Source organism: Strix uralensis, chromosome 3 (assembly GCF_047716275.1).
Source record: "Strix uralensis isolate ZFMK-TIS-50842 chromosome 3, bStrUra1, whole genome shotgun sequence".
In the NCBI taxonomy this organism is placed as follows: domain Eukaryota; kingdom Metazoa; phylum Chordata; class Aves; order Strigiformes; family Strigidae; genus Strix; species Strix uralensis.
In genome coordinates, this window is record NC_133974.1 from 34,907,680 (window position 1) to 34,925,521 (window position 17,842).

Below are 17,842 nucleotides of genomic sequence, written 5' to 3' on the forward strand. Positions count from 1 at the left end.
GATTAATTTCCAGCTGGTCTTTAGACCTCCTGATTTCCTCCCTGCATAGCCTCACAGCATCTTTGTAATCACTGTGAGTGGCTAGCCCCTTCTTCCAAAGGCCGTAAACTCTCCTTTTCTCCCTGAGTTGCAGCCAAAGCTCCCTGTTCAGCCAGGGTGGTCTTCTCTGGCACCGGCTTCTCTTACAGCACCTGGGGACCGCCTGCTCCTGAGCCATTAAGACTTTCTTCTTAAAGAGTGCCCAGTCTTCCTGGACCCCTATACCCTTCAGGACCGTCTCCCAAGGGATCCTGTCAAGCAGGTGCCCAAACAAGCAAAGTCAGCCCTTTGGAAGTCCAGGATGTCAGTTCTGCTGTCCCCTCTCTTGGCCTCTCTAAGAATAGAGAACTCTATTCATGATCACTGTGCCCAAGTCGGCCTCCAACCGCCACATCATCCACCAGTCCTTCTCTGTTCACAAAGAGGAGATCCAGCAGGGCACCTTCTCTGGTCGGTTCTCTCACCAGCTGTGTCAGGAAGTTACCTTCCACACATTCCAGGAATCTCCGGGACTGGTCCCACTCTGCTGTGTTGTATTTCCAGCAGATGTCTGGGAAGTTAAAGTCTCCCACAAGAACAAGCGCAAGCAAGAGATTTCTCCTAAGTGCCTATAGAATATTTCATCCACCTCTCTGTCCTGGGTGGGTGGCCTATAGTAGACTCCCACTACAACATCTGCCCTGTTGGCCTTCCCCCTGATTCTAACACAAAGACACTCCACCCTGTCTTCACTATACTTGTGCTCAAAGCAATCATAACAGTCCCTAACATACAGCACCACCCCACCACCTCTCCTTCCTTGTCTATCCCTCCTAAAGAGCTTGTAGCCATCAATTGGCACACTCCAGTCATGGGAGACATCCCACCATGCTTCTGTGACAGCCACTACATCATAATTTTCCTGTTGCAAGCTCCTCCTCTTTGTTACCCATGCTGTGTGCATTGGTATAGATGCACTTCAGATGGGCTGATGTCCTCAGCACCTTTTTGCATTTAGAGGTCCTAAGTCTGGCCTGACCTTTCACAGGTGTACCACAGTTACTGATCCATCCATATCCCTTGCATCTTTGTTGTGCTGCATGTCTCCATCCCTTGCCTCAACTGAGATGGCAGAGTGAGGGTCATCACTGGCACAACAGCCCACAAACTCAGTTTTGCCCCCTTCCCCCTTCAAATCTAGTTTAAAGCTCTCAATGAGCCCAGCTAACTCCTGCCCCAAGAATGATATTGTCTCTCCTTCCTCTGTACCTTGAACACAAAAAGCAAGAATAAATTTTGCTATTCTGGTTCATCAGTGTTATTTTTACAGGTGTAAAAGCCCTGATTTAGTTGAGCTCACGTTTAATTATCAAATCAGTTGGTTTTACTTTGTTGAAAAGTGTGGGATCTAAGTACACACCTGACTGCTTTTCTGAAAGAAGGATTATATGAATGCTTACATATTTAAATAAACTAGGCTTTAAATGAACAATGAAAAACTAGGTCTGAAATTTTTGAAATTATTTTTATGGCATAATATGTAGGGTTTTTTGCTTAAAAATGCCCTATAGTGAGCTAGGTCCCTGCACAGTGTGGGAGTTACTTAGGCAGGTTAAGAAATCTGCCCCAACAAAGCCTATGGCAGAGCTATTGCCAGGCAATATAAAATGTGCTTTTCTTCTCCTTCTGATGCAGTAGAACAAACACCATGAGCTCTAACAGTGTCTGGGTAGTGAAATGATGCCTGTGAAATCATTAAAGCTACTATAACCTAGAGCACTCATTAATTTTCCTGGAATAAGTGCGACACCTGAACCAGCCTCTCCCACCTTTCCTCATCAGAGGGATGCAGGAGTGAAGCTTTCTCACCTCAGACCTTCTGCTGACAAGACTTCATCTGGACTCAGTAGTATCTGCAGGCTCAGAGCATGCATAGATGGACTATGCAAAAGCCCTTTCCAAAATGCTTTAAATCCTTGAGAAATATTTTTAGTAAGTTTTGTTTAGATTTTGAGCAAAGGTCAAGGTCATTTTCTATTAGTAGGACTAGTTTGTGTATTTGAAATTTTTTCATCTAAGGGTTAATAATATGTTACATGTCTTCCCTAGAGACTATATTTCTGTGTTATTAGTACACAAAATTGGGAGCTTGGAAAAGCCAGACCTAGTAGGTCTTACTTGTGCATTTACAAATATACAGAAATATTTTTCCTGAAACTTGTTGCTTTAGAGCATCAAGGCAAATCTCTGATAAAATACACATTTTTATCCTGTAATCCAAATGTAAAATTCATGCTGGCTAAAGTCATGAGAGAAGGTTTTGCTCTCAGTCGCATCACTATAGTTTATTTTGTTTCACGATTCTTCAAAAGCCAAGGTCTAGGTTTGGTTTAGAGCTTTCTAACCTGCCTATATTGACATGGTTGTGAAGCATCTGGCTTGGGATGCTGGTGACCTCACTGATGGGTACCCTTGCTCCAGCAGTCTGCAAACACCATTGCCCCTTTGGGGGTGGCAGTGTGGATGTGATCCTGCAAGAGACCCTCCTGTGGTAGTGCATGGGTCTGGGAATGCAAGTTTTCAGCCATTTGATTCTCCAGGAAACAACCTTTGCCTCTCTGCAAAGCCATGTGTGACTTAGCACTGCATAGGGTGGGAGTTTGGACTAAGCAGAGGATTGTATCCACCTGCCAGCAGGCAATAGTGAGGAGAAACATATCCACGATGAACAGGAAAGTCCCAGCAAACTCAGACCTCAACTCTGACATCTGACTGAGGCTCACATGTTAGATCCAGATCCCACTCCCTGAGCAGCTCTGGCAGGAGGAACAAGGTCTTTATTTTAGAACTTGCTTCTCCACTACCTGCTGACTGCTATTTTTTAAGGAAAAACCCTGCTAAGAAATAATCATTGTATAAACTGGTGCTTAAAATATTTTGTACACTATGAAGTGAAAATGTATGACTCATAGGTCACATAAGTAGCGCAACTGAGAAAATAGGAATCTTTTCTTGACATCAGCAGGAAAAACAACAAATTGTAATCAAAAACCTGAAAACAATCTATATCGTATATTTCTATATCTTTTCTTCTTACCCCAGTGTGTGACATGAATACATTTAAATTTTTAATGTGCTTAAGTTACTGAAAATCAGTGTTCCCCCTTACCTGTTATCTTTGCCATTTTAATAATAGTATTTTTTTATAATATGTAAAACAGTATGTGGGAAATGCATAATGTGCTTCTTAGTCATGCTTGTTTTTACTGCCAGAGTAACCCACATGCAGATTTTGAAAAGGTCAGATTGTGTGGCATTCTAGGGGAAATCAATGCTTAGTCTCATTGATTTGTTTATTTGCAAAAGTTGTTCTAACTTAAACCACAGAGTATCTACCAAATCCCAGACTGAATTCTGTGATAGCAGAGGTACAGGAAAAAAAAGACCGCATTGAAGTCAGGCAAATATAGTTGCCTTAAATTTCAAGCTTTTAGAGGCGCTTATGTCCCCCCCTTACAGGACCAGACCCAGCATGCAGCAATTAACCCATTCATTAATTCAGATCATTTAGGGCCATACCCTGCTATGGTCATTTCACCGACTCCATTTCTGAAGCCCCTATTTTTATGCTGAAATGAAAGACAGGATATGGCATCCTAATTTACATATTAATACTCCACTGTATTTGCAATTGCATATTGTACCGTGCAACCTACAGTTTAAACATCATGCTAATGTTACTATTGTGAATATTCTTGTGGTTGGGGTCCCCACAGTGCTGCCTAACACAGCAGCACACAACAGCATGTTGTTATATGAAGACCTCAGGTTCAAAATTTGCTTTGGTAGAAAAGGTAAATTAGTTTAACAGAATAAAATAACTAAACTGTACAGGAACAAAGGGTCAATTCAAAAACTTAAGTATTTCAAAACAAAACCATGCATGGGTTTCTGAGAACCTAGTGTTAGCTAGAACTGTGTGCTTATAGTGGCATTTAGTTTGTATGTTATTTAGTTTTACCTGCAAATGTAATGCAAATAAGATTCCTGTCTCTCTTACACATTTGACAAGAGTTTCTCTTAATAAGTCATTATTTTCAAGTAGTATCCAGTAGTTACAGCTGGATACAGAATGGCTCTGGCACTCCACATTGACCTGTAGGTGAACAAATCATATTGCAATGAATAATATTGTCACAATTCCTAGCTCAGATGAGTTAATATTGATGACGTTTTTATCATTTAATGTAATGGCAGCATGAGAAAACTACATTTTTTTCAGTTAATTGATTTCAGGTAAAGATTCAAAACACAAGTACTGCTAGCAGAACATAAAATGACATCAGAAAGAAATATTAGGGTAGAGGAGAGCCTCCTGGGTCCTATCTCATCTAATTGAAGGCACCTAGGTTATATAATCACATTCATTATTATATTACCTCACTTATTATTAGCATATTTATTAGCTCCAGCAATGAGATATAACAGAAGTTCTATCATTATTGTAAGTTTTGAGTCTAGCCAGGTGACACTGCCTGCCTTAGCTGGTCTGTCCAGACATCTCATTTGTAGAAGCAACCAGAATGGAGTGTTGCATCTGGTACAAAAGATAGGACTCAGCTTGCTCATTTAGCCACGTAGGAGTGCTTGAACATAGGCATACAGTGCCATGGAAGATCTGTTGGAGAGTCAGCTGTCTCTCCTGCAAGTGGCCCCTACTCAGATGGCCCAGGGCATCTCAGGTGTCCCTAGACATTTGTTGTCAGGCAAGCCTAAATCCTGCATTTTAGGATAGCATGAGTTGCCTGCCGGAGGAATTGTGCATGTTGCAATAACCAGATCATGCTAAACACCTAAGCATTTTATTTTTCAAGTTGGGTGAAATGAATCCTGTACAAATAAAATCTAAAAGGTTTCGTTTATTGTCCTGATTTAGACTGTAGTGATCAGACACAAGGCTGCTCAGCAGGTATCCCCAGAAAGGCATGATTTGCACACCTTGTTATTTCTTTTATTGTATCTTGATCCTCTTTTTCAGCACTTTGCTTGCTCTGACCAAGTCTCCTCTCAGATAAACAACCTGTTCCTAATTACCTTCACAGGTTCGACACAGATTTTGTAGTTCTGTTACCTAGTCACTCTTGGCCTTGTATGATACCACTGATGCATTCACCTAGGTGCTGTTGTCCTTGCAAGACTGTAATCCCCAAAAGGTCCCAAATAATTTCCTCCTGTCACCTTTGAACTTTCATCACTGCTCCCTTAACCACCCATGGTATCCAGCCTTCCCTCACAGTGCTATCTGTAACTTCTGTCTGCTTCTTACAATATTATCAGTGACGTCTGGAAGTTTTTCATGTTGTCATGGTCTCACATCCAGTAGTTTTCCACACCCTGTTCAATTAACTTAACCTCAGGATTATGCCAGTCAGGGCCTGGCCAGTCATTCACTTGCAGCACTAACAAAGATGCAGAGGATTATTCCTGAACTTGATCCTGAAGTTGTCTGAAAAAATATTTTCTTATCTGTGTGATGAGAGGAATACAAAATGAAGATCAAACCCATTTGTTCAGTGTTGAGTAAGACAATACAACACAGTGCTGACACCTATACACCCATGTAAAGACTGTCCTAAGATAAAACAGCTCAAAGAGAGCAAGAAGCCACTGATATTCTTAATCATAGACTAATACCATGAAGTCCTCAGGACCTAAAAGAACAGGGGAAAGGCTTTAATACGGTCTTGTTATTTTCTTTGGAGAAATTCCAGAGATAGAGTCTGTGTGACTGCTGCTGGTTTTGGATTGCTCACATATGTCAGATCCCAAAGGTTCAAGTTTATCTTTGACTTCTTCAGAAAACAGTTCGGTGGCAATATCATTAATATGCAGATGACACTTAGTTCTGTTTCCTTCTTGTCAGCCCAGGCAGGAGAGATATCTGTACTTTCCAGTGTCTGGCAGAGATAGGCAGCTGGACAGAAGCCAAGCAACTGGGCTCATTCCAGAGCTTCAAACTGCTTTGCAATGACTGGCCTGGAAATGATTTTTGAGGAACTTCTATTCAAGGCTTCATTTGGTCAAGTGCTTTGTTGCTCTCAGGGTCTTAATAGCCTCAAACTGTTCTGCACTTGCCCTGTGATGAGAAGAGCTGGGAATACGTTCTTCAGCAAACAAAGGAAATCCAAATCAAGCCCCTCTGCCAGGCCAAGAGTGTGGTTGCATCAGCACACCTCTGCCAGAAAAGAGGGAGCTGCATTCCCATGTCCCTTCCTCCTTATCGCTCAATCTCAGCCATGCACTGCCTTCTGCAGGCTCTGGAGCTTGTTAGGCACCTCCATGAGCTAACACAGCTCACTGAAACAGCAGAAACAAACCATACAGAACTGTGAATAATTCTCTCCACCTTCCTGGGTTGCATTGGCTCTCCAAAGAGTCCAGCAAAAGTCGGGAAGAGGGGACGAGGCAGGGAAGTGAAAAGAAGCAAGGAAGGAGAGCAAGACCTGATAAGCACACAGGGTGGTGTGTCTGTGACCAGGCTAGCATTACAAAACTTGAGACTTGATAACCACTTGAAATTTCAGCTGCAGCCTTAATTCAGCTCACTCTCTTTCAGTCACTATGGCTTTCTCAGGGTAAATTACACCCACAGCTTGTTCCCAACAATGGGAGCAATTAAAAGCACTGTTTACTATCTACAGAGCCTTAAATAGTTGAAATCTAATTACTTCCAAAAGACTTTCCTTCTTTTGTCCTGTGGTGACCCCAGCATTAAATAGAATTGCTTTGGCCGTCTTGCCTAGGAATGAACTTTGAGGAAGCTGGAAGCAAAATAATGTCTCTAGAAGGCATTTTCCTGAAGAATTCATTCCTGCCAGAATATTTGCTAAGCCTGAACTTGCCCACATTTGGTACACGATGTAAAATAATTCTCTGTGCACATGTTCTCCGCTAATAACAGGCCCCGGAGTCCTTGGCATTCAGCCTACCGTTGTCTATCTTTGTCCTTTAACATTGTGTGCCATTGCCTGAGCACGCAGCCTGCAGCCTACCACCCGGCCTTTGGAAATCCTCCGCTCTGCCCACACCTCCTCCAGCTGCCTGCACCAGGCGGTTGGGTGGGTCCAAACTCCCAAGAGGGAATCACAGAATCATAGAATGGTTTGGGTTGGAAGGGACCTTAAAGATCATCTAGTTCCAACCCCCTGCCATGGGCAGGGACACCTTCCACTAGACCAGGTTGCTCAAAGCCCCGTCCAACCTGGCCTTGAACACTGCCAGGGAGGGGGCATCCACAACCTCTCTGGGCAACCTGTTCCAGTGTCTCACCACCCTCACAGTGAAGAATTCCTTCCTTACATCTAATCTAAATCTACTCTCTTTCAGTTTAAAGCCATTACCCCATGTTCTTTCACTACATGCCCTTGTAAAAAGTCCCTCTTCTCACAGAAAGATGGATTAATATTAATTTATTTATGTTTGTTTTTCTTTCAGAAAAACTATATATGTTTCATGTGTCTTGGATTATTTAGTGGAAATGCTGTTTCATGCAATGTAAATAATCTGTAACTAATCTCTCAGTGACTTCTGGTAAACCACAATGTTTATTCATTTCTTTTTAGATCACATTGACAACCATTGGCTACGGAGACAAAACTCCTCTTACTTGGCTTGGAAGGTTGCTTTCTGCAGGATTTGCTCTGCTTGGCATTTCTTTCTTTGCACTACCTGCTGTGAGTATGCCTATAAATTTTGTAAAAAGGTAATAGAATCTTCTGTAGCTCCTACTGCTGTTAAATACAAAAAGTTGAAGGAAGCTCTCTACATTAAGAACAACTGTTTAAGGCTTTTTGGTCTGTGATAACACTAGTGAACTGCTATCCAAAATCCAAACAAAAGGTTTGATGTCACTGCTTGAATTTTGGGGAGTTTCTTTGGCATGGTCAAAACTGGGAAATAATCCTAAATTAAGTAGCATACTATTGTGTAAGGTGAAAATTCCTTTCTTTTGTTACAAATTGTGGCTTATCTATTACTGCTTTCCTTTCAGATTTTTGAAAAAAATAATGTTTTTATGACTTAGATTCTATTGGAAAAAAAAATTAGATATTTCTAATAGGTTGTCCTGTATGACCATGTTCAGGCTACCAACAGAGAGTAGTAGAAAGCATTAAATCAACCTTTAATTTTTAATAGTTAATCAAAGTTAATGTTGTTGAATGTAAAAATGCAACTATCGTTTTCTGTGAGTGATTGTAAATAAACATGACAGTTTCTTTATGTTGCTTTTATCAATGTTCAAGAGACTTTAATGGAAATGGGAATCATCTAATTACTAAAATGTAGTGTAGCTTCAGAAATAACTTTTCATTTTTGCAAGTAAATTGCCTTTATTTTTTAAATTAGTATTGAATAAGCTTGAAAACAGAAGTGACATTTGTATTTTGTCATATTGCATCCAGGGTAACGTATACAGAAATATATTAATACTCAGATTCATTGTCTATAGATCACTATAAAACATGTATATTATAATACTACATTTGTTTTCAACCGTATAAAGAAACTCAGATTAAAAGTCAGCATTTGCCAATAGCATTGAATCATCTAGTGTACTGCATTTATTTATTACTCTAAGTACAGAGAGTATTTCAGTATCTCTGGCATATTACCTGTTTGTGAATCTTTGACATTTAGTGGCAGCTACTGTAATTAATTCCCTTTGTCACCTAGTCACCACTAACAAGAAATTTAGTCTTATCAGGATTATAATGAACATGTAAAAGATGAATAACCTTACATATTAGAGATGCCAGAACTTTTGTTCCCTGTGTCATATCTATGTACAGATACTTATTTTCCTCATAAACACTTTTGTGTTGAGTCTGTCTGTAAAACAAGATATGTGTGAATGTTGTGCATTTCTAATATTATTTTATCCTGACTAAGAATCAAGTGGAAATATTCTTCCTTATAATGCAGACATGTTCAGCAAAGATATTACACTCCTTGCAAGCCAAGGAGAGAAACTTTCTCACTCTTTGGGTCTGTTCACCTGGAGTCAAATTTATCTTATTAATTCAAAAGTTAAAAGGCTAAAAAAGGAGAGGTTTAATCACCAGCTTTTTTCATAGCCTATAGAATGAACAACGGGGATTATTTAGATTGGAAAGAGTAAGAAGAAATTGTCTTAATCTGTTAAGCAAGGCATTTTCTAATTTTTCTAAAATCAAAAGTTATAGTAAGCACTGCAGATATGGACTTTGAGGTCCATATATATCTGGCAGCTGGTCATTTCATCATTCCTGGCTTAAGTTCCTCTGAATGTTCCTGCTTGATTTTATATCTATATATATCTCCATGCCCTTTAAAGCTGGAGGAACATAGTGTAGCACAAACCCAAGCAATGGGTTGAATGAGTGGTCACTAGTAGTGCCACAGATGTTCCCTCTTAAATAAGGAGTCTCCTGCTTCACCACGAAAGGGGCACTGTTGTTAAGCCTTATACTGTCATGTACTGCCATACATGTGTTATCTGAAGCAATCATATAGCATAACATCTTCATTAAATCTTTGTAGTTGATTATGCACGTTGTTGAAAAAACTATGTGCATAATGATAAATGGCGTATTGTATTGCAGGGCATCCTTGGCTCAGGATTTGCATTAAAAGTGCAGGAACAGCATCGTCAGAAACACTTTGAGAAAAGAAGGAATCCAGCTGCCAGTCTAATTCAGGTAAATATGGAATCAGTGAAAAGATAATAGTAGGCGATTTAAAGTACATATTGGAGCAAGTTTTATTATTTGAATTTGGAAAGCTTTGTGGAAATAATGTTTAACAGATTGGTTAGTTTCATGAAATAAGTTTGTTCAGTGATTGCCGTGTATTGCCATAATTGTGTATATTGCGTTTCTATGCGTAGTTTTTGAGTTCTTCTATCCGTGCGAAGAAACCAAGTCAATGATGTGTGTTGCATGCCTGCAGTTAGGGAATTACTTGGAAAAATAGAACTGATCACTATAGACACAGCACTCTTGCCTATATTAAGCTGCTTTTCATCTACAGGGTTTGGAGTGCTCCAATGAGTGATATACTTAGTAAAAATGAAAAGTCTCCTGCCCAGAGAATTGCTTTCACTATTAGTCAGTTCAAAAGCTGGAAATGTAGTTGCTAGCAATCCCAAAATGTCTGAAATTGTCTGAAGTGGTTTCAGCTCCAGTATTGACATGATGGCGTGTATTAACAACTGAGAAAGATTTTTTTAAGCAAAATTGGGATATTTGTTAAACAGCTGTTTTGCATGAGTTTTTTCTTTAACTTACAGTGCTAGTTAAAAATGAGAAAATCCTCTGAAGAATGATTTTGCGCCAAGCTTTACTCTACTTGATGCACTGAAGAAAAAAAGGAGGGAAATAATCCTCTGGTGTCCTAGTTTATTTTCTTGGGATCCTCAGTGTTTTATGTGTACCATTTATGATTTTTTTTTAATTCTGAAATCATAAATCCAAATAAAGAAGCTGAGCATGAATATACTAGAGTTCCATGATAAGTTCAGGATAGATGCCAGGCTGTCTTTGAAGCATTCTTAAAGTTAATAAATGTTTTCCATTATTACTGTTCAATTATTATTAAATATTAAATATTTTAGATTTAATGTTTATTGTAATAATTAATAAATATAAATCCACTCCTTTTGTATCTATTGTACTGTAGAATGACTGTCTGGGATATTTTCTAATACATATATTCTAATCTACTTCTTCCAAGTTTGGTTGCCAGAAGAAACACACAATAGATTTAGGTTTTGGATGTAGCTCTTCTTATTATTGTATGACAGTTCAACCAAAATATTAGTAAGACATCATGCTAAATAGATTAAGAGTAGTTGGCTGACTGATTTCCAAACGTGACTCTCAGTGGCCAAAATCATTGTGAAAGGAATACATTTGTGGTGGGATCCCATGATGAAGGCTTTTCAGCATTTACGTGTTCATTTTCATGTTCAGCATTTTCAGTGATCTGGAAATTAATAAAAAATTGCTGATGGAGCACAAGACCAGCAGAATAGGAAACATGAGGACAGGCACACAGGAATGAACCCAAGGATGATCTGTGGACTTTACAGGGTGGAATGGTTCCTAACAAATTTCTTAATACACCAAATACAAAACTTGATCTAGAAACAATTAATTGAGACTATTACAAGAGGACCCTATCCTAGTGTTAGTGACTCTGGAAAGGATTTGACGAAGGATGAGAAACACAGAGAAAGAGTGGGAAAGAAGGGTCAAGAGCTTCATACAAGTTCCCAGTATGTTACTCCAGCTGGTTTGTTACAGTCCTTAAATACAGAACAGTATCTAAGTAACAAGTAGGAGGAGGCTGGTATTACCACTGTGTATAGTGATGCTGGTACTAACATGCTACATATCAGCTCAGCATCTACAGTTTGTAAATTAGACTGCAAAATAGGAGAAAACAAAGAAAACATTGGAAAAAAATGAGTGCAGGACTGGAGAAAATTTCATGTTCATAAATGCAGAACGTGTCTGAACTACGTATCATTGTCTACTGTAACAGTGCCCAGGCTTTTTTAAATTGTCTGTTGTGGTTATTGATAATGAGCTACCATGGAAATCACTGTGCTCTAATTCATCAGGATAATGTCTCTTTTCTAATAAGTTACTCTGTAGAATTAGTCTGTGCTAACTCCTCTGTTGCCGTAGATATGCTGTCTGCTAGAGCCTTTACCTGACTTAAACATAGCTAGGATATCTCTGTAGGAAACTGAAATGTTTCATGTGGACATACTTTTCTCAGTTTCTTTAGCTTATAAGAAATACCCACTGTGAATATTATTTGACCATAAAAGTCCAGAGAGGAAGTACTGGAACCTACAGGACTATTTAATGTAGCAGACAGAAACGTAACCAATATGTTTGGCTATAAGCCAAACCCAAAGAGTTTCAAATTAAAACAATGCAGAGATTTTTGACAATGAGAATGAGCAACCAGTGAAACAGTTTACAAAGTGACAGGTTCTCCGTCTGTAGATGAAGACTAGTTGTATTTCTGGGAGATATGCAGTAGGAAAACACAGGGTATTAGACTCTATATAAGAATACCTGGATGACATTTAATGATTGACAATATATAGGAAGCGCAGATACTAAGCTAGTACAAATTAATATAGTATGCTGACATCAGGGAAGCTGTTGCAGTTTATAGAACTGAGGATCTGTCTTACTATCTACGTGCAGTTATAAATCCAAATAGTGGATACTCACCTTTGAAATTATTTATTTTGTGTTTTTAAACATTTATCAGTGTTTCAAACCACAGAGAATATTTCTGTTTTCTTCTAAATACTTTTTGTCTGGTTTTTATTATCGTTTACAAAAAGTATTATGACACTTTCTTTACCTCAGACTGCAAGCTTGTATGGGTGTCCCCTATGGATTTGTCACAAATAAATCACTGTGATACTTTTTTGAGCACCTTTATGTGATTAATATCTTCTGGTGCTTCCACAAAGCCGGTAACTCTTACTTTACTGTGTAAAGCGTACTGTGATTCACAAAAGTTTCGTAGGTTGTTACTGGTATTTCCTTAATCAACCTAATAGAGCACATCCCAATCTGAGCAAAATCCCCTCTCTCCGTAATCAGTGCGGTGGCATTGTCACTTCATGTTCTTGGTTCCTTTGTGCTTTTCTATTGTTTCCCCATACCAGGCTTCTTGGCGGTTTTATTCTACTGACACCAGCCGAACAAACCTGACAGCCACCTGGCGATATTATGAAAGTATTCTTCCTCCCCTCAGGCATGTATCAGTGCTATGAATGATAAAAGAAAGCCATGACTTGTATTGGTTACTAATCTGCTTTTCAATTTTTTGTTTCATCCCCTGCTCCCTCTTGCCTTGTTTTTTTCTTTTTTACCATATATCCTGCACGTAGTGTGTATGGCGTAGTTATGCGGCTGATGAGAAATCGGTTTCCATTGCTACCTGGAAGCCTCATTTGAAGGCCTTGCATACCTGCAGCCCTACAAAGTAGGTACAAATATGGCAGCTGGTGATGTTCTCAATGTCTGTTCAAGCTTATAGAGAATTACTATTATTTGTCTCTTTCGTCTTGTTTTGTCTTCTTAAGTCCTCTCATTAAAAATTTCAACTAACAAATCAGATCAACATTATCTAGGAGCCTAGGACAGTGGGACAAATACAAATCATTGCCCTTTATCTAAGAAATATCACTGAGCACAGGCATTAGAAACATTTTCCCAAAAACCCACTGATATATCAAGGTTAATGTTACACCCAGTTCCAAATTATCTTTAAGGAGGAAAATGTTAAGTTTAATGCAGACCTTTGTCCTTGATTTAATGCCATTTTTATGCCTGTGGCTCTGTATAAAGCTATAGCTACAGATCTACCTTTCCTAGGGAAGAGAGCCTTGGGGTATCCTGCAGGTGAATGCACTGGGGAATTTGGCCCTTTTCTTAATAACTTCTGATATATTCAGTATTTCCTTAGGACAAAATATATCCTCAGTTATACACACAGTCAGGAAGATAACTAAAAAGACCTGATGTCACAGTTTGGCAGAGAAGAAATATTTGATGTCCTAGTTTGGGTGAGAATTCACAGAGCACTGGCAGCCCAGGACTCTTCAATAATTTAGTACAAAATTTACCAGAAGGTAGTAAGTTGATGGGGCAGAAGTCAGGAAGTAAAAGATACTTGATAAAGATCAAAAAGGAGAGTGCTAAGAACCTTATGGGAAAGCTCTGATAAGCATCCTAACTGTTGTTATTGCAGACAGAGCAAGAGAATTAGTGGTTTCTCCCAAAGCTGGGTGATGAACATCCACATGACAGTAAAAAGGTAATCGTGTGCCAAAAAGCTCAGCCAAAAAGAGGTTTGGCTGGGTACCCAAAACTGATCTTTGAATTTCAAAGAGTTGACAAGAACAGAGCCTATAAGCAATCCATTACCATAACTGTAAATCCAAAATGTTCCAAACTAAAAGGAGCTTTTAGATTAAAAGTTACATGGGATATTGATTTCTGACATATACAAACAAGTTGAAGGCAACATCAGTATAAACAGATGGATATAAAATTACACAAATAATGAAGCTGTATCCCACTTAAAATATTCTAAAATATGACTGTCCCTCAAAAGTGCATCTACTTGTTATTTCAAATAAGCATATTACTGTGCTATCCTAAAATTAAACATTTTTATTTACCAGAGATAACTTTACCTAATAAGAGCCTACAGCTTTCTGTTATATATGTGTCAGCAATGCATTTTGCCTAAGTGCTTTGCCAACTCAGTCTGCAGTGGTATGTACTAAGCATGTTGTGCATGTGTTAAAACAACTGAAAAGTTTCTTTTTCAGAAGCATTGTAGTTACGAGTCTTGCTTGAATGTTTTTGTGGTTGCAATGTAACGTGTGTGTTGTACACTAATTATCATATCCATTTACGTTTATCATATATCTAACATCATCTGTAACTAAGTAATGTGATTACTATCTGCATAACAAGTATATTTTTCCCTCCCACTCCCTGACCTGAAGAAAAGAACAAGGGGAAGCTTCTAGCAGGTTTGTAGTTCCTTTTATTTCTTTTATCTGTGAAATCACTGCTTCTTAATGGCTTTTAGATGTCTCAAGTTCTGTACAGTAGATTCAGTGAACTGAAACTGTTAACTGATAATAATCACAAATTTCATTTTTTTAAACTTGGGTCAATAGACTAATGCTGCTGAAATTTGCTTCTTTGTCTCAGCTTTTGTATTGAAAAATTAGGTAATTTTTTACTTTTCTAGCCACATGTTTTAACTTTGAGGGGGAGCTCAGTTTGAACAGTGCTGGAGTAGAGAGTGAAGCAGCCTCGCCAGATCCAGCTCCTGGGCAAGGATGCAGCCCCCAGCTTCTGCCATAAAATTGATGCTTGCAGTTTCCAGGATTCTCAGTGCAAGTTACAGGCAAATGGTTGAATTTGGCTTTGTGAACAAGCCCACCAGCCCTCTGTTGCAGGGGAAGGAACCCCCGATGGGGCTGGTTCTGGTTGGAAGTCACCTCGGCAAGGGTCTGTGCTGCCCTGCAGGAGCATCCTCAAGGCTTCCTCAGTGCCATGTCTCCACGTTTCCTAACCTTTTCCTGACGTCTCCTCCTAAGAGGTGTTCTGAGGACACAGCAGGTGGGGGGAAAGCACCACTGCAGTGGCTGACCTCCTCCCAGCTGCATGGTTTGCACTCTCACACAGCCCTGTTCGGGCAGAGGACGCAGCCTGGCATCTCTCCTTAAGTAAGCCCTGATACTGCCGGCTGGGAGGGCAGGTGGGGTTTCCTCCCAGCCTGGATGCCGGCTGAGGACCAGCTGCCTACAGCGCACAGAGGCAGGCCTTGGCAGGGTAAGTAAAGCCCTGGAGATGCACAGTCCTAAGGCAGTAAGAGGAAATGCTGCTCTTTGCCATCCTTATAGCTTGAACCCTTAGGGACAGTAAAGAACTCAGTGGCTACAAGAGAAATTGCACTACCTCCAAAACTCATTAGGGATGGAGTCAGCAGGTGTTCGGCAGCTGGCACTGTGGTATCAGCATGATCAGAGAATGGTGGACTTTAACTCTGAGCAGAAAACAATGAAAAGCCAAGAAGAAAAGTGTTGGTGACACATCAACCCCTGAAATACATCCACCCTCGAGTTGTACTGTGGTTCACAAACTCTTATGGATTATTCCATCACCTGTGAGGAGTCTGAGCACTGCAGCACCTCACACACAGGCAGGAGTGTAATATCTTCACATCAATTACCCATGTCCCATTCCACTTTCCAGATTGCTCCTCCGGCACCTGACTCCATCATTTTTCCCCAATGTGCATGTAACTGCTGTTAGTGTCACCGTAACTCGAGGAGGCTGGATTTGCTCTGAGATGTCCCTCAAGAGCACTTCACTTGCTCTGTCAGTTCTGTGACTTTTCATATAGGCTTGCTAGCAACATATTGATCTCATTAAATTATTACAGCCTGATCAAAACTTTTTGCACTTGACAGCCATATTTCCTACTCCTTCAACAGCAACATTTAAAATTGACTTCAGCTTTTTTAAAGGTGAGACTGAAGTAGGCAGTAAATGAGTATGTACCTCCAAAACAGTGATTTGTGCAGAGGGGAGAAGCTATTCCCAGGTGTACCTGCAAGCACTTAAAGAGACAAATTTACTTACAATAAGTAGAAGCTAGATGCAAAAAAAACCCCAGCTGTCAAAATTATATTGCATGCTCCACATTAGTGATAACTGTTGTGGTTTTAAAAGTAGTCGATGATTTAGCCAGATTTTTTCACTTTATTTTCACTGAATGGAAGATGTTTGTCCCTTCCAAAACTCTTAACTAATATGTGCACTGCTGCAAATTAGTGTAGGTATAAAAATGAACTAGTCAACTCCTGAGATCCTGGTCTACAGTGAAAATCCTATAGACCACTCACTGCCTTTTGAAAAAGGTGTGTTTTGTCTGAGGCTGTTATGCTGATATATTGCTGTATGTTTGTGTCACTTAAAATACATGTGGTGTATGTGGTCTTTTGTGGTAAAAATGTAAATGCAAACTGCTGCAACATACTTCGAGATAACTGTCTTGACTATTTAACTTCTTTCTTCCTGCAATGCTGAGTGACTTGCATGGGATGCTATGTGAACTAAGTAAACTGTTTCTTGTTTCACTGTTTAAATGGAGATGTGTTTGCACAAGTAGTGCATTGGGTTGATTTCTGAATATGCTCTTTGCTCTCTACTCCATTCTAATAACAGTGGAGAAAAACTTCTATTACTTTAGGTAAAAGTTAATTATTTTCTTTCCTACCGAAATTAATTTTATATTTAGAGAAATTAATTCTTGCATTTTGTCATGTATAGACCTACAGTCTTTCATTAGGTAACTAAACGTGGCTGTGCATTTGAGTTGAAAGAGCTGTGCTTATGAGGCTGTAGCTTCATACTGATTTTAAGAAAAACATGTATGTTGTATTTCTCCAAATATTATACACAACTATTCTAATTAATCATTTATCAAAATTAATGGTAGATGACCTCTCTGGTGTATCCACACTGTAAATGAGATATTTCTGTAAATCCGTTCTAGAGTTCTGCAAGTCAGTTAAAAAGCCAATATATTAAGTTCTCCATATCTACAAATGCACATGCTGAATGCAAATAATATTCATTTCTGTTAAATTATACAACATGGCTGAAATTGTTCCTGTGCAGGAAACTAGATCAAGACTGATGAATCTTACAACATCCTGAGAGCATAAGCAGTCTTAAGCTGTGTGTAGGACATGCATTGGGTGTCTGCAAAGGATGAACATCACCCAACTAGTGTTGCAACTAGTTAGCCTGAATACAAATTCCCTATTCATAGAACTCTCTCTGGTGCAATAAGGAGGAGTTTTGCCAATATAGCAGCATGGGGGAAAACTCATCCCTGCTCTGAGGGTAACAAGTAAATTATACTCTGGAATTCTCTCCACCTCCTATACCAGATCTGTTTCTACAAGTAGATTTAATGTAAACTCTCTGCATGCACCATATGAAAAAAAAAAATGCCAGTGATGCAGAATCTAACTTGAGGTGGAAAGCCTAACCCCTCACCTAGCAGTGGAATGTTTAGTAACACAGTCCTCTATCTCCCCTCACTCCTAGTAAGCTTTGTAGTAATAAACAGAAGCTCTTCAGGATGTACGCCCCTCGGAAACATAGGTATTCAGCATCCTGCCTATTCACATGGTGTTTGAGAATGCCAACTAACA

At 39.4% G+C, this 17,842-nt stretch overlaps 1 protein-coding gene across 1 annotated transcript in view; it reads left to right on the plus strand.

The window, feature by feature from the left end:
* KCNQ5 (potassium voltage-gated channel subfamily Q member 5) overlaps nucleotides 1-17,842 on the plus strand; it is a 295,700-nt gene that overhangs the window by 242,764 nt on the left and 35,094 nt on the right. Inside the window, exons 6-9 of the mRNA XM_074861878.1 lie at nucleotides 7,641-7,751; nucleotides 9,660-9,755; nucleotides 12,980-13,074; nucleotides 14,609-14,635. Of these exons, the coding sequence (XP_074717979.1) occupies nucleotides 7,641-7,751; nucleotides 9,660-9,755; nucleotides 12,980-13,074; nucleotides 14,609-14,635 (329 nt within the window). The remainder of the gene's footprint in view (nucleotides 1-7,640; nucleotides 7,752-9,659; nucleotides 9,756-12,979; nucleotides 13,075-14,608; nucleotides 14,636-17,842) is intronic.